The 27,156-nt window shown below is 35.1% G+C and overlaps 2 protein-coding genes across 19 annotated transcripts in view; one reads left to right on the top strand and one right to left on the bottom strand.

Moving 5' to 3' along the window:
* LOC134841170 (calcium-dependent secretion activator 1-like) overlaps positions 1-27,156 on the bottom strand; it is a 570,701-nt gene that overhangs the window by 14,492 nt on the left and 529,053 nt on the right. The window lies entirely within an intron of this gene.
* LOC134841173 (putative universal stress protein SERP1273) lies at positions 3,312-15,418 on the top strand. 15 transcript variants are annotated; one of them, XM_063856993.1, is made up of 6 exons: positions 3,312-3,722; positions 8,126-8,179; positions 10,000-10,103; positions 13,603-14,245; positions 14,632-14,784; positions 15,040-15,418. In XM_063856993.1, the coding sequence occupies exons 4-6, from the start codon at positions 14,032-14,034 to the stop codon at positions 15,237-15,239; spliced, it is 567 nt and encodes a 188-aa protein (XP_063713063.1). In that variant the 5' UTR covers positions 3,312-3,722; positions 8,126-8,179; positions 10,000-10,103; positions 13,603-14,031; the 3' UTR covers positions 15,240-15,418. The 15 variants fall into 15 exon arrangements, with proteins under 15 accessions (XP_063713063.1, XP_063713061.1, XP_063713060.1 ...); XM_063856991.1 differs by having other exon boundaries at positions 8,126-8,253; XM_063856990.1 differs by having other exon boundaries at positions 3,312-3,729.

Genomic DNA, 27,156 nt, shown 5'->3' with positions numbered 1-27,156 from the left:
AATGACACGTCGGTCGGCCGAAGTACGCAAGAAAACTGAAATATGAATCAGTTCAGATGTTTAGTTTTTGCGGCGTTTTAAGATCCTTTGTATTGCACATAGCTAGAAAACAACATTTTTGGTTTCGGAATTAGTGTTCCGACACTAAATCGCAAGAAAATCAGTATTAGAAAAAGAGTTAGGTATCAAATTAACGCCTTTTCAGCCGTGTTTGAGCTGGAATGACCAATTCTTTGTTTCGCGTGTGTTTGTGTTTGACGCGATTGTTCAGATTTTTAGGATCAAATTAGGATAAAAGTACGAAATCTGCATAATATATTTCTTTTTTAGAATCATTGACAATTATAAAACTTGTATCACCGATTTGCTGATATGATGATTTATAGTAAATTATTCCCATCCAAAACTGTGTTTCGAATATTCCATGAAACAAGAACGATGCAAACATTATCATTTGTTTATTTTTGGTTTCTGAATTAAAGTTCCGACACTAAATCACAACAAAATCAGTATAAGAAAAAGAGTTATGTATCATATTAACGCCTTTTCAGCCGTGTTTGAGCTGGAATGACCAATTCTTTGTTTCGCGTGTGTTAGTTTTTATCGCGATTGTTCAGATTTCTAGTATCAAATAAGGATAAAAGTACTTAAAGTCTGCATAATATAATTCTTTTTTAGAATCATTGACAATTATAAAACTTGTAACACCCATTTGCTGATATGATGATTTATAGTAAATTTTTCCCATCCAAAACTGTGTTTCGAATTTTCTTTGAAACAAGAACGATGCAAACATTATCATTTGTTTATTTTTGGTTTCTGAATTAAAGTTCCGACACTAAATCACAAGTAAATTAGAATAAGAAAAGTTATGGATCATATCAAAGCCTTTTCAACCGTGTTTGAAGTGGAAAGACCAATGCTTTGTTTCGCGTGTTGTTGTGTTCGTCGCAATTGTTAAAATTTTTAAGATCAAATATAGATCAACGTACTTGAAATCGGCATTTAATTATTATTATTTTTTTTCGAATTATTGACTATTATAATAGTTGTATTACCGATTTGCTTATGTTTTTTTTCAGTTTTCGGCTCTTGGACCCATTCTGCTCTTAGACCATTCTGCTTATTGCTCCGCCTCAGTGATCTACGGTCAGATAACCCACGCTTCAAACTACTTGGGTTTTGAAATCCTCATTAGGAATGATGACAAGGAGACGGATCCAAAGAGTGAACTTAAAAGGCAATTATGATAAAGAAAATAATTAGCCCAATATTGAATCATTATTTAATATGGGGTGTAGCGATTAGCATGTGTGCCTATTAGCATGCGATAATTGTTTCAATTGGGTGTAGATTCAGATGAAAAATAAATTAGCTTAAATTTTCAAATAGGCTGTGCACGCCGATAAAAATTGCAAATTTGAGTAACCAAAATTTGAAATAGCGAGTTGGCAAATTCCGCTACGTGTACGGTGATGTAAGTTGCAAATTCGAGAAGATAAATTTTGAAATCGCGAGTGCTTTTAAAGCTTTTTCGAGCATGCTAATCGACACATGTAATTATAGGCCAGACCCCATTTATGACAGCAGTCAGTCGTATTTTCGTTCGATCTGAGGGCAAGCAACTTGTGAAATAATTTTCGTTTGCCGCCTAATTTGTTGAATTACTCGCCAAAATGGGTGGAATCTCTTATAGGCGAAGGACCGAATGGGTGAAAAAAAATCCAATCAGATTTCAGTATTTCACAATTTTGAAAGAACGTATGAAAATCTCAAAGACAGTAAACATTTCCAGGGACTTTATATTAATATTGTCCAGTAATAAAAACGGCAGAAATATGCAAAATTGTCACTGACCGCCGGCGAGTTGGATCAAATTTTATATTTTAAGGGTTTTGTTATCAAACAAGCAAACTATTGCTTCGTTTAAATCCTTTTAGTTGAACGGCAATTGATTTATTTTAAAAATTGACTTTCGGCTGTTTTTGTTTTCAGTCCTTCGCCCATGAGTCTTTCGCGCATTCGTTCCGTCGCCCATGAAAATAACCCCCGCCAACATGCTCTCATTTTGTTGGTTCTGCTCTTTTTTAAATTCACAGTCAGACTTTTCTCCTTATCATTCACCTTAACAACGTCTGTTGATGGGTGGACTTAACGATTTATACGATGAAACAAAGAAATATTTAACTTCTTTATAGAAATCATTCCAGTTGTTTGCCTGAAAAGGAAGGTGATTTTCAACTATTCGTCGAATTCTGTAGAGCAATTTTTTTTTTTTCGAAACTAGGAATTATTCATCCACTATCATAAGAACTGAGATTAGAAACATTAGCATAAGAACTGGTTAAGATTTTGTTTTGGTGTTTATCTGATCTTAAAAAATTGCTCTGCCTTCCAGCAAGAAGCACCAATCATTGTGGGCCTGGAGCCATTGACATTTGGAGTGCGGGTCGGGGACCAAACCCACTTCTCCACCGCCCCCTCCCCCCGTTTAACTATTCATTTAATTTATTTGATTACAACTTTGCTGGATGTATTCAAAGAACGTAAGATTTGCTTAAATGAAAATTTTCATAGACAGAGGTAGTTTTGAAAAAATGATAACTTTGCTGCATTCAAAATTTTCTTAATCGCAAAATTTTTTTCGTCAATTTATGCAGCATTCTAAAACATCTATTTTATGTTTAAGAAAGAAAATTATACACGAGAAAATAAAATCCAAATGGCTGCGTTTAGCAAGCGTCCGAAGGAAATTGGGCTCTTTTCCAGTTTCCCCCTTTGAATTTTTCGGAAATTTAATATATAAAAACTTATTTAAAATGACTTTTCATGTCAAAATGCATTAAAACGTGTCAGCGTGAACAGGTGAAAAAAACTTCACAACATTTCTTACATGCAAAATGCCGTGTGAACAATTTATGAACAGCTTTATTTTGAAACTTTACGAGGTGGGTGGGGGTGGGGAAACTGCAAAAGAGCCGGAAATTGTTTTGTCTCATAAAAACGGCCGCTAAAACAAGTCAAAATAAAAAACTTGAATTCCGTTGATTGCCATGAAAAACAAACGTTTAGCCTCCGTCAGATCTTTTTATAGCAGCTGAATTTACTGCCAATCATTTACCTGGTTAATTGCTCATTAAAACAGATTAAACGTTTTGTTTTTCTCATTAAAACATTGCAAGTGCACTTTGATGCTTTTGATCGGTTACTTTTTGTTTAAAAGCCAAAAAATTGGCTGAATTTGACAGATCATATGATAAAATCTTTCCTAATTGCATTATATATATATCTCACAAACGAGGCATCTGATATACTTCAAGCACGACCTCTTTTCAAAAAAAAATCGATTAACTTTAATCACAAAATTTTGTTTTAAAGATTTTTTTTGGTCTCCTTAAATGGAACAAATTCAACGGCAAAATAGTATGATAATCCACCGCTAATTTATGGAAAATGCAAGTCCACGTGCTACTTCTTTCGAACAATCAATTCAAGCTCAAAGTGTCTCCATAAATCCCCTCGTATTCGTTCAATGCAGAATTTTAAGTGCTGTTCCAAGTGATATAAATGCAAGCGAAATTAGTACGGATTTTTTCACAAAGAATTTTATAAAACGCCCTCTAGCTTTGCGTAAAGTGCGTGAAGACATTTATGGTGTGGTGTGTTCCATTATTTGATCTCGGTTTCAATACAGATTTGTTTCTTCAGAGGAGCCTATTCAGGTAACAGGTAAGTGTTACTGCAAGGAAATACATTTTTCCACATTTCTATGATTAATGGGAAAGTGGAGCAAGTTCAAAAAATTGGTCGACATGTAAAAAGTAAAAACTATTGATACCCGCCAAAATGGGGTTGTTCCACCAAAATTAATTGAATAGCAAAAAATAAGGTATAACGTTAGAATCAATGATGGCAATGTTGCCAAAAACAGCCATTTACTGTAGTTATTGCAACTTCAAATACTAAGCCACTCATCGTTGACTTTTAATAATAAGCCGCTTTCAAATTTGGGTAAAACCGCTTTGCTTTCTTTTGTAAGTCATTTCTGTCTTCTTCAGATATACGGTCCAGATGATCTGATATGGGCAACATTGAACCCTTTGCTTATAGATTTTATAGCACTTTCCTTTGTAGCAAGATTTTATAGACTACAAGCTCCCCCAACTTCAAAAACTGCAGTTTTAAGAATTTTGCAAAAAATGATTACATTGTCAAGTTCTCCCAATTTTTCATAGCTATCCAAACTACATGCGCTAAATTTTTTCTTAGGCTCCCAATTGATCCAAATCGGAAAAACCGCGAAGCAGCTAAAATCAAAAAAGTAAAAAAAATATTAAACTTCACAAGAAGTACTTGAAAAATAAAAAAGATGATAAAATAAACAAACTCCAACAAAAAAAAGGAAAAAGTAAACGTTTCTATTTCTGCCTCGTTTCGGTTCTGCGGTAGATCGGTTTCGGATAGCTGATTGACTGAAAATATTTCACTTCATACGTAAATTAACCGTAGTTATCGGAATTTGCAAGTCAACAAAGAATATCGAACTGACATAAATTTCGCCATTTGAAAGCAGTATTCCCTGTCATAAAATACGCAAAATGAATACATTAAAAAATCAATTTTAAACCAGCGCCTGAACAACTTGTGACTTTTTGTTTCGATCTTTTAGTTTTTTGACTTTTTCACACACTGTTCTGCGTTCAACAGAAAAATCATTAGTTACTACCTTGGTTTTTTTTTCTCGCTATCAATTATAGCGAGAACAGTTTCTGTGCCGAAATTCTTAAAACACCCAACGAAAAAAAACTCCAATGCAAAAGCATGTTCAACAGCTTGAATCTGGACAAACTAGATGTTACTATCCTTAAGCCTTGTAGTATTTCAGTTTTCACTTCACATAGTCGAATTTGTCCGCTTTGCTCGCTCGAAATTAGACTAAAATTATTAATATTTGAGACAACAGTTATTCTGGAAACTTTGCAGAATAAATTTTTGATTTTGTTAAAAATTTTCATTGCCAAAGCAGCATAAAGTAAGCTTCAAAAACAATTTTTCTTTCGCTAAAACGATATTTCAAGTACCACAAATGTCCAATCAAAAACTGTAATGAAGCCACTAAATCTAAAAACCACGCGCACGATACCAAAAAGACATAGCATCGAAAGTAATCGGACAAGAATAAAATAACTTAGTAAAACTTAGTGTCACTTAGTAACAAAAATTAGGTTACTAAGGCGATAAATGATAAACCGAAAAAATTCAAACCGAATTAAGCTTTTAAACGAAAAACAAGAGCAAAAAAAGAAAAATTATATAAATTACAAGTCAGAAATGGTGAACTTACAAATTATATAAATGAATCAAAAACGACTTCAATTACAAAGAAAACTGCTTACTGCTTACAGCACAAAAAATAAGCGTTGTGGCAACTAAGCCAATAAAACATGAGCAGAAAAACGATAGACCAATAATTTCAGTGAAATTAAGTATTTGTAGATTAAAAACACAAAAGCTAAGCTACGCAAATACAAGCGAGGAAATGCAAAAAGAGCTCTGAACACGCAAAACATAGTGAAATAAGGAAAGCGAAAAAAATCTAAAAAATACCTACAGAAAAATTTGAATGTCAATTATGAGACTAGGGGTATCATGGTCTCACATCGTCTCCACGACCGCTTGTAATTTTACTAAGACTAGCCACCAATAAAACAGCAAAATTTTGAGCACAAAAAAAACTATCTCAATGTTCCGGATTTAAATGTCCGACCAGATGATAATGAGTGTCACTCACGTTCATGCATCTGCGCTGCGGCCACTTGAAAGTGAACTAGTGGCCCAGCTAATTCTGGATGTACCTGTTTTAAATATTTTAGTTAAATTTTATGCTGATACTGAAATGCATGATTTTCAAAATTGTAGAAAAAAGAACTTTCGGCAAAAACTTAGTAATTTTTCTGCTTAAGTAGGAGGTTATTTGACGTAGAAAACTAGTAGTCGCTTTATCAATTGAATTCTTTATCTCAGATTTGGCTGGGTTATTTTTCGAACAAAGAGAAAAAACATTCCAAAAAAAAACATCAAAAATCAAAAATTTGAATATTTCTAAATCCATAAATTTCTCTCTACTGAGGTGGGAATAGTCTCTTATACAGGGAAAACTTCCACACTCTGATTTTTAGATTATACCCTTATTATCAGACTTAGCAAGTGATTTTCGAGAATAGTGATGGAATTTAAAAAAAAACGGTAAAAATTTCAATAAATGGATTTTTCCGAAATCCATAACGGCTTTTTTTTACAAAAAAAATAAAGGGAAACAGATTACGCAGGAAAAATTGAAATAACATATTACTTTAAATGAACAATCAACCTCGAGAACTATCAACTAGAACTAGAAAAAACTAAGTTTTCAAAAACACTGAAAAAATTTCAAAAATATTTTTTTTTCCAAAATTTTTTTTTGCTTTCAGTTAACTCCGGTTAGGCAGGGTAATTTTTGAAAAAACTCAAAATATCAAAAACTGAGGCTGTTTGAGGCCTTAGATTTATTTCTACCGAATTTAGGGAACAACAGCTTGAGAAGGGGAGATCCACATAATTTTTTTTTTTTGATTGAAATCTTTTATTTCAGATTTCGGCATTTAATATTTGAAAAAATAAATAAATTCAACACAAATAGGTCGATAATTTCCCTTCTGAAATCCCCTAACGGTACAATAGTTTTTGAGAACAATTGAAATATCAGCAAAAAGTGCAACAATTTTCCAAAGCGTCGCAAAAAAAAATACAACAAAAAAACATCAAATCCCGTACATATCATGAGACCTGTTTAATCAAACAGGATTTAACACTAGCCAAAAATAAAGTAACAACATATGAGTTTAAAATGCTTCTGCTTAAATTGAAATATACCAAAAGCGACACCAAAAAAGCACTTTTGTTTGCGATTAAAGTTAGATAAAAATTCTTCGTTATAGTACACATCGCTCCGTTAAAAGTCCTAACAGGATTCGAACGTAAGCCCTTGGCCGTCCCAGGTTAAGTAGTTACCTCCAGGCCAAAGTTGCCGGAAAATCACAAACATAGATTTATTTTCAAGTTATCAAATGATTCAAGTGATTTCACAACTGCCAAGAGATCAAAGAAAAAGAGCCTTTTTGTTGAGTTCACGAAGAGCCTCCTCCAGCTTTGTCACCAAATCCTCAAATTAGCCGTTTTTTTACCTTGAAATTAGCGTTATTTCTTGTGCGCGGTGTGATTATAGAACGATACAAACGCGTAGAAAGTTAGTGAAACTTCCAACACTGGTTTGCTTTTTCAGTAAATTCAAAATTTTTTCAGCCCAAATGGTCAAAATTTATATATAACGAACGTTACTCGATTGTTTTACTCGTTCGGAAGTTTTCAAATGTCGTTCGAACGTTTTCAAATGTCGTTCGAATCACGACTGAAATCGCTTTTTTGTTGAATACATCATTCGACCCATTCTGATGATTATTTGCGATACTTGATTTAGCGTGGAAAGAAAAAAAAATTTAATAACACCCAATTACAAAGCGCCTCCCCATTTTCAATGGACGGAACATAAAGTTTCGCACCGTTATGATATTTTTTCATTTTTAAGTTGCTTTAGTTAGATTATAGTGGTCGAAATAATCTGTGCTACTTGCACAGAAACTGGCTACTTTTGTTCAGGAGTGCGGCCAGTATTTAGACAGCCGCGTATTCATACTGGTCAGTATTTAGACAAATACTGTTTCAACCAATCAGAATCGAGAAAAAACATAAATAATCCAAAATAAATAATAATTATTTATTAATTTCTTCTTTGTCTCGATTCTGATTGGTTGAAACAGTATTTGTCTAAATACTGACCAGTATGAATACGCGGCTGTCTAAATACTGACATGTAACCTTTTGTTCATGTTTGGTTTGCTGCCCAATTTTCAAAAGCAAAAGAAAAAGCGATAGCGGCAAAATGATTAATTGGGGGCATCTTTTATCAACTGAGTCTGGTGAAGAGAATAGGACATAAAAGAGAGATCATTGCCACGCCTACCAATATGAAGAATAGAAAGGTGTTAATTGTCACACCTTTGGGGTAATATTATTGATTGTTATTCAGTTGCCACGCCCTTACAATTAGAGTTAAAGGCGAAGGATGATCTCTTGGGATTGGGTGAGAAAGAAAGGGTGAAGAAAAGTGAGATCGACTTAAACACGGCTAATTAGACTGAAAGAAGAAATCAGCCGGTCTATTTCAGCTCCTCCCTTCATCAGCGCCTCAATCAATTTCAATTTCGGGGCAGGGGGATTGGTGCCAATCAGGGCTAAATGTAGACCAACAAGCGAAATTTGATCGCAAAAAGTGAGTTGGGTGATTGGACACGTAATTAGACCCAGCCAAAAAACAAATAAGAAACATTATGTTCCGAAGATTATATTTTGGTACCACTTGTATGTTTAATTCGATTAAAAAACTTGTAGAATTAAATTAATTTCAACCTTTTTTTGTTCTGAAAACACATCAAAGCTAGTGTAATTTAGTGGCCTTGACGATAGACAGAAAAGCAATCTGATAAAACTTCAAAAAAAGATCAATTTCATGTGAAAAAGTTCTAGTTGCACCATCAATCATTCGTAACTAATTTCATCAGAAGCTATTGGCTGTAAAAGAGACTCATCCGCTGAATAATTTGAGCTAAGGCCCCCTTTTTTCAACCAAACAGTCAGTGCTTTGAAGCACACCGTAATCAGTGCTTGTTACTTCAAAGACAGACAAAATTTCACAGCCCAGAGAAATAACAAATAACCAATAAATTATGCGTACGGTGCAAAGAGCTGAACTGCTCGCATGAAGGTGCTTCCCTTTATGAATAAATGGTCCTATTTTATCTTAACTTTAGGCGCAGACGACCATACATGTAAGAGAATCACGTCACAGAATTCCTAGAAATCGAACCGCTGCTTGCTCAGCACTCCACACTAATTTAAAGCAAAACTTTGTCAATGTTTATTTTCGTGATTTGAAAGTCTTTTAGGAGCAGTGACAATTATTAAACAGAATCCGAATCCCTGGAATTCGGTTTGGGCTTGTCAATCAATTTTGGCTTTATTTTCTTTCAGTCCTACCTTTCAAGAACAGTTCAGTTCCAAATATATCTTTCAGGCTTAAGAAGGCAGGAATAAGTGCCTTTCAAAAAAGCAGCTCAAGTCAAACAATGAAAAAGGGAGGGTCTATTAAGATTAAAATCGGATCCGAAAAAAGCACTCAATTATTTTTCTAAAACGACATCTAATTGATTTTTTTTTGCTGAATTGAAGTTGTGCAATTTAAACACCAGAAAAAGGCACTTTTACTAGTAGAGATAAATATGTTGTAGCAATTTTGGTGATAAATTTCAAATAAAAAACATATGTTGGATTATAGATCAATAATCTGTCCTAAGCAATTATTAGGAAATAAATTTTAACTTGTAGAGAGGCCTGAAGTTGAATCAAATCATCGTAATTTAGGATCATTATCTTGTCTTAAGCAGTGACTAAGATTTTCCTGAAGTTGAGAATTCATCTTGAGTATAAAGATAAATTTAGAATTACCAAACCATCAGCCTAAACTATAGTTTTTCTGGAGAGCTCGGAAAATCAATTTGATCAACTTTAAAAAAAGATCAAGGAATTTTTCCGAAATTTTAGAAAATTCTGGCCCTTCGAAAAAATCTTTGATCCACTTTTGCTCGAAAATATGATCCGCCCCTGCAGAATGTCCTGGGGAAAATATACAATATTATAGTATTGCGATTGGTTAATCAGTTTTTCGCAACAACTAGTCCATTTTTGTCTCTTTCGAACACACTTAATACCTTCATTGGGGGTAGATCAAATGATGGAATAATTAATCAGGAGGGATATAGGATGAGATTATCACCGATATCAATGACCTCTCTTCCTCCTAATGAAATTAACACTGTCCCCGCTGAGATTGAAATTGATACGAAGAAAACGAGCGGCGAGATCCTTGCGAGTTACTCAGAGGGAGGTTTAATTACTAAACCCAATTAAAAAGAGATCATTACAGCGCAGATTGCAATAACACCAATCAGGTAAGCCAACAATCGGTATCTAATTTACAACTTCCCTCCTGTGATAACTAGTATCGAATTTCACCCTTGAAGAAAAAATCAGCAGTTAGACATATTCAATTCTGAACCTATTAATCAGAGCCATAAAATTTAATTGGTTTTAATTTGTTTTTTGTTTCTCTATTTGTGATTTTACCGCATCTGCAATGAGACACTAAAAATGCTATATCAATTGGAAAGAAAAATTGTCCGCCTTTGCGAAATAGGCGAATAACTTTTTTAACAGAATTTTAGAAAACGAGTAATAGGTTTTGCAGAACACATTCTTTCGACCATTAAAAAAGGGTAGGGCGACAATTCGTGGCAGGCGACAATTCGTAACAGTCGACAATTCGTAACAATTGACAATTCGTAACAAGGCATTGGCAAGTAGAATACGCTTGCTCCGCTTAGCTTACATCCGGCACGAGACGAATACCGTGCGTGTATCAGTATTCCCCACTTAATCTACTGCTACGAATTGGCGCTTGTTACGAATTGTCACCTGTTATGAATTTTCGCCTCACGTTGAAAATGGGGAGCAACTTTGTATTCTGGTGTGTTATAATTTTTTATTGTTTTACCAAAATCAGGTACCACAAATAATGATCGGAATGGGCCGAGTGATATACCGAATTAAATCCCTTTTACTTTTAGCCGTTATTCGAACGCCTCTCAAAAAACTTCAAAAAATTGTCCCAGTGAAGAACTGGTTTAAAATTTTGATTTTTAGTTCAATTTCGAGCAAGTGAAGTAATCGATTTACAACAGTTATATGAAAATTTCCTTTTTTTGGACTTTAAGGCTAACAAAACTTAATTTAAAAGAAAACCAGTTTTGGATGTTTGATTTAGTGCTTCCTTGGAAATAAAGATTTTACAAAAAAACTTTCGAAATTTTTGTGCAATTTTTTTATTTTTGTTTGTCATTCTTTTTTTAAAGATAAATCTTGTCGATTATCCCTAAATTACATAAATTTGTACGCAGTTGTATAGTTCTCAAATCACGCCACGCACTAAAACCGACACTAATTTGAAGAAAAAAAACTTTTTTATTGATGAATATGGTCGGAACATTCTGTGCTACTTGCTTGCACTGCAACCGACTACCCTTGTTTTGTTTAACTCTTAGTTTATTTGAGCATCGGCTAATTAATTATGAAGCGAATGAGGTCAAATGTCGATCGCATTATCACATACATGTGATCAGACCAATTTCAGAGTACATTTGTATAATTTTCATCCACGTTTGTGTTTTTATCATTGGCCAAATTCCCCCTTTGAGATAGGCGCCATCTTAGAGTAGGCTGATAATATTTACTTCACTCTCAAGCCTTGAGCTGAAGACTAGCGGCACATAACATAACATCACGTAACATCTTTCGCAACCACCATGATCGCCTGGTGGCACTATAGTATTCATGCAGATGGAGCAGAAAATAGCAAATACACTAAATTGAGTTGAAAAAAGGAATGGGAGAATTTAACAGGGAAAACAGAATGCAAATTTTCCCATTCTGCTTCATTTTGACTGATTACCATGGAAAATGCAGACAATAAAAAATAGAAAGAGTTAAAATTAAGCAATAAAAAGAGGCCAAAAAAGGTCGCTGTTTTGAATAGCGACAGAATTTACGATTTTCCGGATTCCGAAAAGACAGTGTCTACAGTCGTGAATCTATTTGCATAAATTTGGTTGGGGCGAGTTTCGCCCAAAGCTAGGAATCAACTCTGCGTCACAAATTGTACCGTTTCCCTCAACTAAATTTGTCTTATTTTCCTCTGACAGCTATTACCTGATGATTGTTTATCTTGCTAATTTTGAAACATTACTTTATCTCCAAAATGTATCTCTATTTACGGCCAAAACTGAAAAACAAATAGAGAAATGCTAGAGCTTGAATTCTCAAATAAAAATTCTGATTTGATTTTCAGTCAACTTAACTCAGTTCTCTTTAGCTGCTTTTATTTTGTTATTAGCAGTTCGTTTCACGCCTCTCAGGTAAGCATATAACCGTGTAATTAGATATATTTTTTTCGCATATTTTGTTCTTAGTATTATAACGCTCAAACAGGCTTTGAAATTCAGGAGCCGCTCTCTAGTTCAAATTCAAATATTCACTTTTTTTTCTCGCCATTTTTACTACATCAGTTGAATTTTTTTTTATAAGCAGGGGGTTACAGCGATAGCAAAACCAACTGCCAGATAGGCTAAAAAAATCCCGTTTAAATTCACCGGATGGTATCACGATTTATATTCATTCCTTGCTAGCGAAGCATTTCTGACATTTGATACCACTGGCTGTGGCATTTAGTACAATTTATGCACCTATAGCCTTGAGATAAGAGACGGTAAGAAAATGACGCACCTAGATTTTTTTCGATTAAGTGATTACATGAATCTCAGGCCATGGCTATTAAATTGGGCTCACTTTTTCTCTGAGCTGCACAAAATCTGAGCATAACGTAACCCATCTGCGCAGAGAAATAGAAAGATAGGATTATCAATTCCGAATACATGCAGTGTATGAACAGCATTTCAGAAACATCACAATTGATTCCCTTGTTGTAGTTTCCAATTTTTCTAATGAGCTTTTTCAAACAAAAAGTTTTAAATGTTTTTTTTTTAAATATTCAAAAAAAAATTGGTGGCTAACGAGCTTTTCCATACATGAAATATCAAATTTTAAGGAAAACATTCAAAAAAATTGGTCGCAAATTCAAAACAAACTTTAATCAGAAAGTAGTAATCAATCAGCAAATACCAATCAACGCTGTTCCTCTAACGTCCTACAAAAATCAATAATTCAACCTCTCCGAGTCGTGAGAATTGACAAAGGCAAGAAAAGCATCTTAAAAAGCATCTTTTTTGATTGAAAGCACCCCAATTTCTATTCAATCAACTGTCAACTCTTTCAGCTATTTCAAATCAAAACTGTCTTCATTTGTGACAACAAAATCAACAAAATAAATAAATCATACTCCGTCTTTTCTCCAATTCAGCCCAATAATTGATCCTTAACTGGAAACAGAAAATCAAACTGTTTTCATTTGCTAGAAAACAGCATAGGATCCAAAAAAGTTCAAAATTATGGTTGAAAATTCAGACCCAAGCCTGCCCCTAATTAGATAAGAACTAAATTAACTTACCCAATTCAGTGTATCTGGTTACCACGTTAGCGACCGTGACCTTTTAGATGTTAGGCTGATGTTTTTCAACTAGGCATCATCTTACCACCAGCACCTCCTGAAATCCAATTATTTCTCGCCTCCTCCAGATGCGTCAAAAGCGACACTAATCCCTCTCTTTTTTCAACAAGGGGGTACTAAAATTTGCGCCCATTACATATCAACCCCGCACTCTTTATGCAACGACAGAATTTGCCTCCAAATTAGGAATATTTTATGTAACAGGCATTTTGTTGCATAAATTTTTTAGTAGCCACAATGTTATCTGCGTTCAACAACGCGTTTGTTTCCAGCGATACGACGAATAAGCCCGCAGATTCGACAGCGAGTCCAGACACATCTCCATACCGAGGAGTTTTTGATAATGAGACATCAGCAACAATAACGAATTAATCTTACAAAGAACGAAACTCAACGACTACGAATACCTCGACTACGATATCGATTCAGAGTGCTACTTTGCATACACAAAATCATTCCGGTTCATTTATTTTTTTAAAAAATTTATTTGAACCTCCAGTTCTGACATAACTCATAAACTCATTCAAGAAGATACAACTCACTAAACGACCTCCAAAACAGCAATCTACCATCTGATAATCTCATTAACAGCTCGAAAGCATTCAAAACACAGGTTATTACGCAACACCATTATCTGCAGATTGTTACATAACAACACCCTCTGACATATATTCCAAAGGCGTTATCCCCCACAGGTCGCGATGAGCAGCTCGTGTTCGAGTCCCCCTCGGACTAGTTCCAGTAGCAAACACCACTCCTCCAAGAGTGTGTTCGACGGAGAGAGGAGGGTGCTGATAGCTGTGGATGGCAGTGCCAATGCAGAGTACGCGTTCGACTTCTACTGCACTTTCGTGAGCAGGAGCAGAGACACTGTCATTCTGTTCCACTTCATGGACCCCGTTTCCACCAGTTCAGGTAACGCTAACATTCATCCAATCATATCCTCCCAGAAAAACGACGAAAAAAATTAATAAAACTAAAACCTATTTTTCATCTGTTTTTGGGAAGCATAATTTATAGGGCTGTTATGAGAATTTTCGTCATTTTTTGCGAGGAGAAAAAAAACTAAGCTTTAAGCTAAATATGCAACTCAAAAGCACTAATTTCTAACTAAAGTAAGTTCATAACTTCTCCAAAGGAAAAAAGCGCAAAAAGAGGAAAAATACAGCAGAATTCTGCAACATGAATTATGTAATTCGTACAAAAAACTGCTAGATTTCCTGAAATTTCCGATGACCTTTACCACCAAATTTTGCCGAAAAATGAAAGTCGTACACAAAACAATATTTTCTCTATCTTAGACCCCGACCTGGCTTTTGATGAGTTGAGGCGCTACAAAGGACACTACATGGAGGGGCTGGAGAGGATGTTTGCATCTAGGGCACGCAAGCATGGACTGGACCCAGAGACAATGAGCTTCGGATTCAGTTGCGACCCACCCGAACCAGGAAAAGGTAACCAGGAACACGAAGGAAACAGAAAAAAAATTGCGACAAAGTTAATAAAAATCAGGAAAATCCGATCAAAAAATGAGCCGTTTTCAACTTTAACAATGCTCATTGACCCTAAATTAATATTGGTAGTAATAACAGGTTTAGGTTTGGCTCAAGATTATGAAAATATTTGTAGCAACGAAAACTCCCGTTACCTTATCTTTTCCTTTTATCTTCATTTGGTAAAACGGAAAAGAAATAGCATTTTTGTTTCAGCCGTGGTAGCTTATGTGCGTCAGAACCCAGTGGACTTAATTGTGATTGGCTGTCGAGGTCTGAGCAAGCTGAAAAAGGCGTTCATTGGCTCAGTGAGTGATTACGTAATCAGACACTCGGGCATTCCCGTTTTAACAGTTCCCCTCAACCAACAACAACAGCAACCGACACATCAGCAGCGAAACAATTCAATGACTTAAAGCATATTTCAATGTCAATTTCCTCATGTCAACCCGTCGCATTTGTTATTTAATTTGAACCCCTAATGTCTAAATGTTAATCGTTCATATTATCTTTAAAATTAGCACGATCATTCGAAAGAAATATCCCTCTTTCGGTTTTGCTTTTAATTGGAAAAACTCGGAGCTCATTTTTTCGAATAAAGACAAAAATCGGTGTTTTTCTTATTAAAACATAGGCCACACACAGTTGGAACAGAGACAATGAACGCAAGTAAACAGAAAAAATGGCTTTAAAGCTCTTTGAATTTCAAGAACTTATAATTGACATTTTTTGATAAAATCAACCCACCTTGAGAAAAATGGATCAATAGGCAAAAATTTTTTTTTCGCAGGGAAATCAGATAATTGATACCCTTTTTTGAAATCAGAAGTCGATAACGTTTTTCGTGACCTTTTTTTTGCTGTTCGATAGCGAAGTTTGCCTTCCTTTTAACAAAAGAAATGAACTGAACTTAAAAAAAATCAAACGTCAAACAGTGAAAGCAAATTTGAGTCTAAACAAATTTTAAGATTTCCTGAAAAAAAACACGACCTATAAAAGATAAGAATTTGAACTACTTTCATCGACTCTTAAAAAGAAAACTGGACTAAAATTACAGGCTGAATTTTTCCAGGGATATATTAAAAAAGGCGTTAATAAGTAGCTATTAAGGGACCAAGTTTTTTACACAAATTTATGAGGGAGAGTTAAAAAACTCCAAAAATGATCCAGGCACAGAGTGACTCTTGTTGCCGGAGTGAAAAGAAAAAATTATATTTGGTAGATCGCATATCAGGCGCGGATCAAAAGAACTTCTCGAAGTGGATTTCAAAAAACTTCCGAGCTCTCCCAAAACACTTTACGACTTAATTCTGATAAAATTTTCTTCGCCGCAGGCAAAATAGTGTAAAAAAAGGCAAATTACGACGTATTAAGGCACTTCCGGCAGATTTCCTCATAATTAGTATAAAATGGCACCTTCAGAATGATTTTAAGGTCAGCAGTCAAAAATGGATGTAAAATAAAACCAAAAGAGGGGAACTTTTGGGTTCACATGGGGTCGAATAACGGCTTTTTGATGATGTCTCGTTGTATTTGGCATTTCTCATAAAGCCAATCACAAATCACGCAAATGTTTACTTCGAGAAAAATGCAAGACAAAAATTAGGCTAGAAAATTGTGCTTCAAGCTTACTATCAACTTCCTTCCTCGATGAAAAAAACAACAACAAAAGATATCGAAAATATCGAAATACTTAATTTTGGTATATTTAAAATAACTTTTTTACTTAAACAGTTCAAAAATAAGAGTGGTCGGAACGATCCAAGCATTTTGCTCGCCAACCAGTTATTTGGAACAACACCAAGATATTGAATTTTGTCACAGCTTGGTTTTATCAGAATGTTTGTAGATGATTAGGTTCTGTGTAACTATGCGCCCCTGCGGTTTCAAATTGCCAGTTCAAAAAAGAACTAAGTCACCGGTTAAACATATGTGATTTTTGAACCTCAAAACAAATCTCCCCTTTTGTAAAAGGTGAAGCATTTAAAGAGATCTGATAATTAATATTGTACCACATGACTCCCAATCGGCTAATCATTAGCATCTGACCTATAATCTGAAACTGGTCACTAAAAACAATCCAAACAAGAGAATCAGCGTTAAGTAATTAAGCTATGAGGTGAAACACATACACATCCTTAAATATACTGATCGGGTTGAAACCGAAAAAAAAAGTTAAAAAAAAAATTTGGTGAAATTCTGTCCTATCATCCAAAATCTCATATAAAGAATAATGGTTGCTTTCTTGAAGTTTTTTCTGGAAAATTCCGATGACAAAAATTCAAGAAAAAACACAGGAAGTAAAGAAAACGTAGCCAAGTGGCAGGTGGAAAAGAGCTGATGCACGCAAGTCAACAGAAAAAAACAGACTCATTTTTTGAAAAATCTCAACTTTTGATTTTCAAAGAAAAAAATAGATGCCCTTAAAGCTCCTCTTTGACTTTCTAGAACAATTTAAGATTGGCACATTTTTGATAAAATTAACCCTAATTGAGAAAAATGATTCAAAAAGTAAAATTGTATTTCACTGAAGTCAATCATGTTTTTCGTGACCTTTACACTTTAACTGTTCGATAAGGAGTGTGTCTTCCTTTTAACAAAGGAAATGAACTGAACTTAAAAGAATCAAAAGCCAAATCACGAAAAATAATTGTGAGGCTGAACAAGTTTTCATGAAACAAAAAAAATAATCACGACCTATATAAGATTTTGAACCAGGTGAGGACTTAGGGGGGTGGAGGTACGCCCCCTCATTCAGGGATTCAACCCCTACCGATCTATATGGTCTTATAGATCGAGTAGAATGAAACATCGAGTAAAATTTTTTTTTAATTTTGCAAAAAAAAACTTAAAAACTAGTTTTTTTTTTCTGAAATCATTGCTTTATTTATTAAAGGAGGACTGAAATAGGTGAAGAAAATGTAGTTTAACTGAATTAGGAAGACACCCAATTTCATCTAAGCTCATCAATGTCCGTCTAAACGAAATCAATAATATTCAGACCAGTTTTTCTCGACACTGCTTGATATTTTTCATGAATATATTGTAATGGTACAAAAGTAAAGCGTATTGAGTGACTTGCGGATGCGATTAAACATGATGAAACTATTGTGGATGCGTTGTAACAAGACCGCATAACGCTACAGATACAAAGAAGAGGACTCAATAATGGCAAAAGTCCAAACATTTGGGAGCGCACACGACCTGTCTTGAAGCAACGAAAGGTCCCACGCTTCGAATACGACAGTGAGATTCAGTGCAACGCAAAACTAACTTTAAACTGCCATTAATTCACATTCTCTAAGTTCAAAAAACAATCGTGCACTTAGCTGCAACCAAGGTTGTACTTCCATGACTTTGTTAAGAAAAAGTCATGAAAAATCTTATGTATGGTGTGATATAGTTCATCTACACTCGCGATCTACACAATGTCTCGCGAACTTTGCCCATGGCAACCAAAAAGAACAAAAAAGCAAAAATTCGAGCCAAATTATGTAAAAATTGAAATTTAGTTGTACGCGAACGCCCTACTGAATGTAATTCGTTTGTAGAGAAAATAAAAAAATCATTAAAAAGATGAAAATATCGAAAACTGGACTTTTCCTAAGTCCATAACGGTGTTTCTACTAAAATATGGGAGTAAAGACTTCCTGTTTTCCCCAGAAAACCAGTTTTTGCAACAAACCCTTATTTGGGAAGGTAGTTTTCAAGAAAGAAAGTTTAAAAAAAACGATCAAATTCTTCAATTTTTTTTTCAAATCTTACATTTTTGTAATAAAATTATGGAGAAGTCCCTGACGCAAGAAAGGTTTCAATCACCTGTTTATCCGATTGAACCCTTAATCCAAGTTTTGACAGGGTAGTTTTTGAGCGTGGTCAAAAAGTTTCACAAAAACAGCCAATATGACAAAAAAATTGCCTTCTAAGGCTGTTACTTTTTTCGTCAAAAATAGCACGTAGCCAATTCTTTCGATAGAACCCTCAATCCCAGATTTGGGAGGGTAGTTTTTGAGTACTTGAGCAGGATTCATAAAAACGGTCAAAAAAATGGTCTTTTTTAACGCTGCTTTTTTTCGGAAAAATAAGGGCGTTGCCGTTTAGGCAGAAAAAAAATCTAAAATAACCTATTTCGATCAAACCCATTATCCAAGATATGGAAGGTTTGTTTTTGAGAAAGGTCAAAACCTTTTACAAAAACGGTCAAAATGGCCTTTTTCGAGGCCATAAATTTTTGCTATTAAAATTAGGGCGGATTCGCACATGCAGGGGAAATACTCATAACATGTTCTTTCGATTGAACCCTTATTCTCAGATTTGGCAGAGTAGTTTTCGAGAAAATGAAAATAGAATGGGTCAAAAACCCCACTCTCTGAAATTTTCATAGGCCGTAAAAAAGACCAGCTGATTATGCAGGCATTTGGGTGAATAGCCGATTTTTCCTTTGGTACCACTTTTTGAACATCGATAACGTATTAAAAAAAACTTTGCGAAAAAAGAAATAGCTTTTTTTGAAGCGTGTCAAAAAAATGTAAAAAATAAACAAATCCCATACATAACAATATTTCATGTTTTTATCCAACAGGAGTTGACAATATAAAACTTTTGTTTCAAGTAAGGCAAAAAAGTCTCGGCGCATTTGAGCCTATAATCAAAACAGATCAGGAATTTGTGTTGGCCGATCCAGTAACTTGTTAAGGGCAGAGCACTCTAAGTAAAAGACGTAAAAGGCGTAAAATTTCAAAAAAAAATTAAAAACAGGCTGTTTTTCATTCGACGAGACTTTTTGCAAAAACAAGGAAATCTGTATAAATAGAGCACCAAGCTGACTTCAACAATTTATTTGCCTCGATAATTATACTCATGTTATATGCACGTTTCACAAACTCAACAGAACGGAAATTACTCTTGCTGCTAAGTGGTTTGGTTCCTAATTGAATCAAATAGCCTTGAACTGAGCGTGATTGTAAGTCCACGGCTTGATCGAATCTTTATTCCTATTTAAAAAAAAGAAATTACCAATGGGCATAAAGGCCACAAACAGGCAAAAATGACTTCCTTTACGACCTTTAAACGATGATTTCTATTAGTGATGGTTCAACCGAACATTGTGTTAGAATATGTCTTTTACTTATTCCGCACAAAAATCAATATCTGTGAACTATTTTTGCTTCACCCTGATTGGCTAGAATAAGCCGAAAAAATTTCAGCACCACCAAATGTTTTGTTCACTATGTTGAGTCGACTTGTAAATGAGCAGAATCGGCCAAAAGTATAGAACGTTTAGTAAACTATTCGAAATTATTTCAAATATGCTATAGATTTTTACCCAGACCAAAAAAACAAGAGAGGAAAAAAACTACCAATTTCACAAAACTGGGCCTTGTTTGAAAAAAAAGCAATCGCATTTGTATTAACCGAACCAATCAGTGTTTTGTTCTCTGTATTTATTCTCAAAAAAAAACCGCCAAATTTTAAAAATCTTTGGGCTGACTAAGTATAAAAAGATCCTTTAGAATTACCATGGAGATTAATGTTAACTAATACTTAAGCAGTTTTGATGGAACAAAACAAAATAACAAGACTGCTCGTATACCAAAGTAAAACCCTGAATATCCCGACTGCCCCTAAATCCATATCGAAGAGTATTTGGGAAAAGAATATACTGAAAAACCATAAATTTTGGGCAATTTTGCTGCGCAGGATAAACCGACACGCATAAATAATTCGCGTTACGCTTTCAGCATTAAGATTTAAATCTTCAAAGAGCGTCTAAATTAGTCCAGGGCATGGCCAAATTAGCAATTTTCACACTCCCATAACTTTGCAAATGATCTGAGGTACGTTATCTTCTTACATTTGATTTCAGGGAGTCGATATCTTGAATGGAGTATAAAATTGTTTTGTTAAAAACTAATATTTCGATCAACGAAAATTGACTGAATAAAAAAACCACCCCAAGCATATAGATTCCGTTTTCCTCGAAAGTCGGAACAATTAAGAGAATGTTCTCTGCTCTACTATTTCTTTTTACCTTTTCGTGGTTTTAGTGAAATTTAGCGATGATCAAACTATGAAATCTAACCATTGTTAACAGTAGCCATCCTATGAGTGGCTAAAAACTACTTCAAACAAATTTGATAAATTTTTATTCAAAAACTAAGCAGGAACAAATATTGAGGCTTTTTTCTGAAAATATTTAGAAATTATGATTGTATCATTTGCTTGTTGGAAATTTCCAAACTTACCTTCATGAGCACTATTCATTAAAACTTGGACGATCAAAAGAAATAACCAACAGGCAAATAAGCCAATATAGCCGACCAGAAAACTATTTCGCCAAGTGAAAACAAAAAAGGCCATACAGAACTGCTAAATTATTTTAGTTTCTTTAAAAACAATGTTATTTTTGGAAGTCTTTTTGGAAAAGAAAATATTGAAAAACTACAAATTTTGGACAAAATCAAATATCAAGTGTACAAATTTGAGTCGTACGAAAATAATAGGACTAACTAGTTTGCCTCAATTCAGTTTGAAACAATTTTTTTGAGCATGATAAATCCCAATGCATAAATAATTCGAGTTACGCTTTCAGCATTATAAAAAAATAGGTAAAGCGCGCATTAATTAGTCCAGAGCTCGGCCAAATTGGCAATTTTCAAACTCCCAGAAGTTTGCAAAAATGATCGGAAGTAATGTAACTTTTTACATTTGATTTCAGGGAGTCGATATTCTCAATGTCGTAAATTTAAAAAAAAAAACTAAAATTTCGATCGCAAAAATTGACTGAATAAAAAACCACCCCAAGCAAAAATATTCCGTTTTCGCCAAAAATCGGAGTGAAAAACTTAATAAATTGACACACCGCTCGCATATGTAATTACAGCAAAAGTAGTGAACTCAATCGACAAAGTTTGCGAAAATGTTTTAGCCGAATGAAGTCAGCTTGAGCAAATTTTATTCTTGGACTCCTATTTTTGATACAACTGCCCGTTTTATTCTCTGGTAAAACCTATTGAATTCAGACCATAGGGAACTCATTAAACAAAGACAATGGGGCCAATTCAAAAAAAAACATGGAAAATCGCCATTCTGTTATAAGAGTTAATTATGTACAGATGGGCAGTTTTTGATCTGCAAAGTAAACAACGGATTTTTAGAACATGTTACTGTTCTTATCTGATGATACCGACAGTTTAGTTTTTTGGAGGAGATTAAGGAGGTTTTTTTGGATCAGATTGATGGGTCATGTTTGCAGACATTTTTTTCGAGAAGGTGGAATAAACTTTGTATTCCGGTGTTTTCAAACAAACCAAACCGCAAGGTACTACAAATAAGGATAGCCAGTTGCTGCTCAAGTAGCACAGAATAATCCAGCCAAATCAATAAAACATTTTTTTATCATAATGTAGTCGTTCTTTTTGTGCGTGATGTGATGAGAAAAATATATGAGAATGTTCTCTGCTCTACTATTTCTTTTTACCTTTTCGTGGTTTTAGTGAAATTTAGCGATGATCAAACTATGAAATCTAACCATTGTTAACAGTAGCCATCCTATGAGCGGCTAAAAACTACTTCAAACAAATTTGATAAATTTTTATTCAAAAACTAAGCAGGAACAAATATTGAGGCTTTTTTCTGAAAATATTTAGAAATTATGATTGTATCATTTGCTTGTTGGAAATTTCCAAACTTACCTTCATGAGCACTATTCATTAAAACTTGGACGATCAAAAGAAATAACCATTAGGCAAATAAGCCAATATAGCCGACCAGAAAACTATTTCGCCAAGTGAAAACAAAAAAGGCCATACAGAACTGCTAAATTATTTTAGTTTCTTTAAAAACAATGTTATTTTTGGAAGTCTTTTTGGAAAAGAAAATATTGAAAAACTACAAATTTTGGACAAAATCAAATATCAAGTGTACAAATTTGAGTCGTACGAAAATAATAGGACTAACTAGTTTGCCTCAATTCAGTTTGAAACAATTTTTTTGAGCATGATAAATCCCAATGCATAAATAATTCGAGTTACGCTTTCAGCATTATAAAAAAATAGGTAAAGCGCGCATTAATTAGTCCAGAGCTCGGCCAAATTGGCAATTTTCAAACTCCCAGAAGTTTGCAAAAATGATCGGAAGTAATGTAACTTTTTACATTTGATTTCAGGGAGTCGATATTCTCAATGTCGTAAATTTAAAAAAAAAAACTAAAATTTCGATCGCAAAAATTGACTGAATAAAAAACCACCCCAAGCAAAAATATTCCGTTTTCGCCAAAAATCGGAGTGAAAAACTTAATAAATTGACACACCGCTCGCATATGTAATTACAGCAAAAGTAGTGAACTCAATCGACAAAGTTTGCGAAAATGTTTTAGCCGAATGAAGTCAGCTTGAGCAAATTTTATTCTTGGACTCCTATTTTTGATACAACTGCCCGTTTTATTCTCTGGTAAAACCTATTGAATTCAGACCATAGGGAACTCATTAAACAAAGACAATGGGGCCAATTCAAAAAAAAACATGGAAAATCGCCATTCTGTTATAAGAGTTAATTATGTACAGATGGGCAGTTTTTGATCTGCAAAGTAAACAACGGATTTTTAGAACATGTTACTGTTCTTATCTGATGATACCGACAATTTAGTTTTTTGGAGGAGATTAAGGAGGTTTTTTTGGATCAGATTGATGGGTCATGTTTGCAGACATTTTTTTCGAGAAGGTGGAATAAACTTTGTATTCCGGTGTTTTCAAACAAACCAAACCGCAAGGTACTACAAATAAGGATAGCCAGTTGCTGCTCAAGTAGCACAGAATAATCCAGCCAAATCAATAAACCATTTTTTTATCATAATGTAGTCGTTCTTTTTGTGCGTGATGTGATGAGAAAAATATATGCACGCGTAGATGATAAGTGAATCAGACATAATCGACAACCGCCTAATTTCGACCAAGTAAAGACCTGCTTGCTAGCTTCACCCACTCGAAATTAGATCAAAATTTCTCAAACCATTTTTTTCAACGCTTGGACATCATATCTCACAACATGATATATAACCCCACACATTCCAATGATTATTTATGGTAACTAATTTTGCGTGGAAAACAAAAAAGAAAAAAACTAAAATACATTTGAATACAAATCCCCCCCCCCCACAAATTCAATGGTGTTCGGAACAAAAAAATTGTGAGATATTATTCGAAGAATTCTCAAGCAAATTCGATCGCATTTCACGTAATATGCCTTTGATTCCATTTTATTAATGAATTTCTGAAGTTTGAAAAAATTATTAACTAAAAAGAACTAGAACTGAAATTTAGCCTGAAATTAACTAGAACTCGGTACCTAATTTGCGTGGAAAACAAAAAATATCGCCAAAGACGGTTATTTACTTGCTTTTTGAACTTTCGAACTTCAAAGAAAAATATAGATGCCCTTTGAGCTCTTTCAATTTCTGGAACAATTTACGATTGCCCCTTTCTGCATAAAATAAAATCAAATTGAGAAAACTGTATCAATAGGTAAAGTTTTTAATCCGCTGGGTAATTTGAAAATTTAAATTACATTTTCGAAAGAAGAAGAAGTCGATCATTTTTTTCGTGACCATTGCTTTTTTGTAATTCGAGAGCGCAATTTACTTCACTTATAGTTGATGAACCACTACCTCCAAAAATATTCTGCACGCAGAACTTGAACACCTGAAGTGAACATAGAACTCATAACACACGTAGAAATTGTTAGAAATTCTTGTAACACTCGCGTTGCCTTGTGAATCAACTTTGGTTCATTGAAACAAGGTTACCGGCAGTTCAAACTAGCAAAATTTAGAGCAGAAAAAATGAAAACAACTATATTTAGCTTTGCAAGGCTTTTTTGCAATAAAAATAAACTCAAGTAACGAAAACTAAAGCAAAACCAAGAGTAAGTTGGAAGAGAGTCAATGAACGCAAGTAAAAAAAAAAACTGACTTCAAAGAAAAAAATAGATGGCTTTAATGCTCTTTGAATTTTATGAACAATTTAGGATTGAAACTCAATTTTTAATAAAATTAACCTAATTTGAAAAAACTGGATCAATAGGTAATTTCATTCCGCTGGATAATATGAGACAGAGGCAAAGCTGAACTTCGCGCAAGTTGCGATACAACTAGATCTATTAAAATAAAAGAAGATGAGTGTGAAAAAACATGAGTGGGATTGAATAGGAGTGGTGCCCCTATAGGATCCAAGCTGGTCACGTAAGGTGGGATCTCGTATGCACTACACGCTCCCTTTAAGTGACCAGGTAGCAAGAGTGTCCAAGCTCAAATCTCGGCATGGCTACGGATAGCCTCGGGACGCGCACTGTGTGCGTCGGGGTCCGCTGAGACATACCCAAAAAAAATGATGCAAAATCAGCATCGCAACAAAATTAAGCAAGCAGCGACAAATCCGAAAATATCAACAGAAACTCTTCGAGCCGATATTTGTTTTTAAAATATCAGCAGAAACTCTTAGGTAGCTATGTTCGTGCATTCCTGTCTGCCTGCGCGTTATACTGTGGGCTCGGTCTAAGCCAGAGATCTTTTAAGTTATCCCTGTGGGTTATCTATGATGACTATGGGCCAACGAGTGGGATTGAATAGGAGTGGTGCCCCTATAGGATCCAAGCTGGTCACATAAGGTGGGATGTCGTATGCACTACACGCTCCCTTTAAGTGACCAGATAGCAAGAGTGTCCAAGCTCAAATCTCGGCATGGCTACGGATAGCTACGGGACGCGCACTGTGTGCGTCGGGGTCCGCTGAGATATATAACCAAAGAAATGATGCAAAATCAGCATCGCTTCGTGCTTTAGTGTGACACCTCCTCGAGTGGTGTATTCCTTTGCGGTGTGGTCCGCAGTAATCGGATCTACCCCGGTGCATCCTGGGGAAGTGGTCTGAGCTTTTGAACTGTCAGGTAGGTATTTGTATTTCCTGTCTGCCTGCGCGTTATACTGTGGAGTTGGCAGTATAACACCGACAGCTCATCAAACGAGGCCTTTTCTGCTAACGTCACACGCCGCATTGCCCAGTGCTTAGAGACGTAGGTGCAAACCTTGGGGAGCCTTGCTTCGGCAAACGTGAGCCTTGGGGGATACCCGACATCTTTGTATTTGCGCATGCCCCTACTGTCATTGGTCTAACCAGTGGCAGGTTTCCCGTACGTCTATCGACACTTTGTACGGCTTCGTGTTCGGCGAAGGTCTATGCTTGCATAGTCGTGTAAAACCCCTTCTGTTTTTAGGGACACTCTTCCCTCAAAGCGGTAGCTATGTTCTATAGTTACCGGCGATTGTTAAAGGATCTTAAGTTGCCGGTTAGTATGGACCTGAAAGTTGAACCCCGAGTAGGGAAAAGAAAGCTGGCGATACGAGATTCCTGCCCAAGTAGTGCATGAGCTATGCTCATCGGTCTAAGCCAGTGACCTTTTAAGTTATCCCTGTGGGTTATATATGATGACTATGGGCCAACGGGTGGGATTGAATAGGAGTGGTGCCCCTATAGGATCCAAGCTGGTCACGTAAGGTGGGATCTCGTATGCACTACACGCTCCCTTTAAGTGACCAGGTAGCAAGAGTGTCCAAGCTCAAATCTCGGCATGGCTACGGATAGCCTCGGGACGCGCACTGTGTGCGTCGGGGTCCGCTGAGACATATACCCAAAAAAAATGATGCAAAATCAGCATCGCAACAAAATTAAGCAAGCAGCGACAAATCCGAAAATATCAGCAGAAACTTTTCGAGCCGATATTTGTTTTTAAAATCAAAATTTTTAACTACAAAATTTAAACTAAAAATTTTACGTCCCTCTTTGCCTCGTAAAACGCATAGGCGCACAAAAACTACGCAAACGACGCAAAAAGAGGCTACTAAGCAGATACAAGCACAGAGGCAAAGCTTCGCTTCGCAAACACTAGCAAAAATACGAGCTCTATGAAGTGCAATAAGAAAAATTAGAAATAAACCTCGAAATAGTCAAAATACGGCTACGTCTCGGATTCGAAGTGCGACCTAGAGATTTAGAGTCTCACACCACTCAACGACGGACGCAGAGAATAAAGCAGAGAACAGATGCTATGCAATTTCCAAAGCTTCAATGTAATTTTCAAAAAAGTGAACATTTTTATTTGCGAATTAGGTTAGAAAAAAGAAGCTTAGTAATAATAAACTACTTTAAGGTAATTAATCCGAAACCTATTAAGCCGAAAAAAATGAACAAAAAAAGGAAATTTCAATAAACTGAGTGGAATAAATGCAACTTAAAAAAGGCGGAGTGGAACGTTAAAATTGTGTTTGCCACGAGAAACGACC

The sequence above is a fragment of the Symsagittifera roscoffensis genome, chromosome 3, assembly GCF_963678635.1.
Source record: "Symsagittifera roscoffensis chromosome 3, txSymRosc1.1, whole genome shotgun sequence".
Classification (NCBI taxonomy): Eukaryota; Metazoa; Xenacoelomorpha; order Acoela; family Convolutidae; genus Symsagittifera; species Symsagittifera roscoffensis.
Note: the sequence above shows the minus strand (reverse complement) of the source record. Positions and strands in the feature narration are given on the sequence as shown.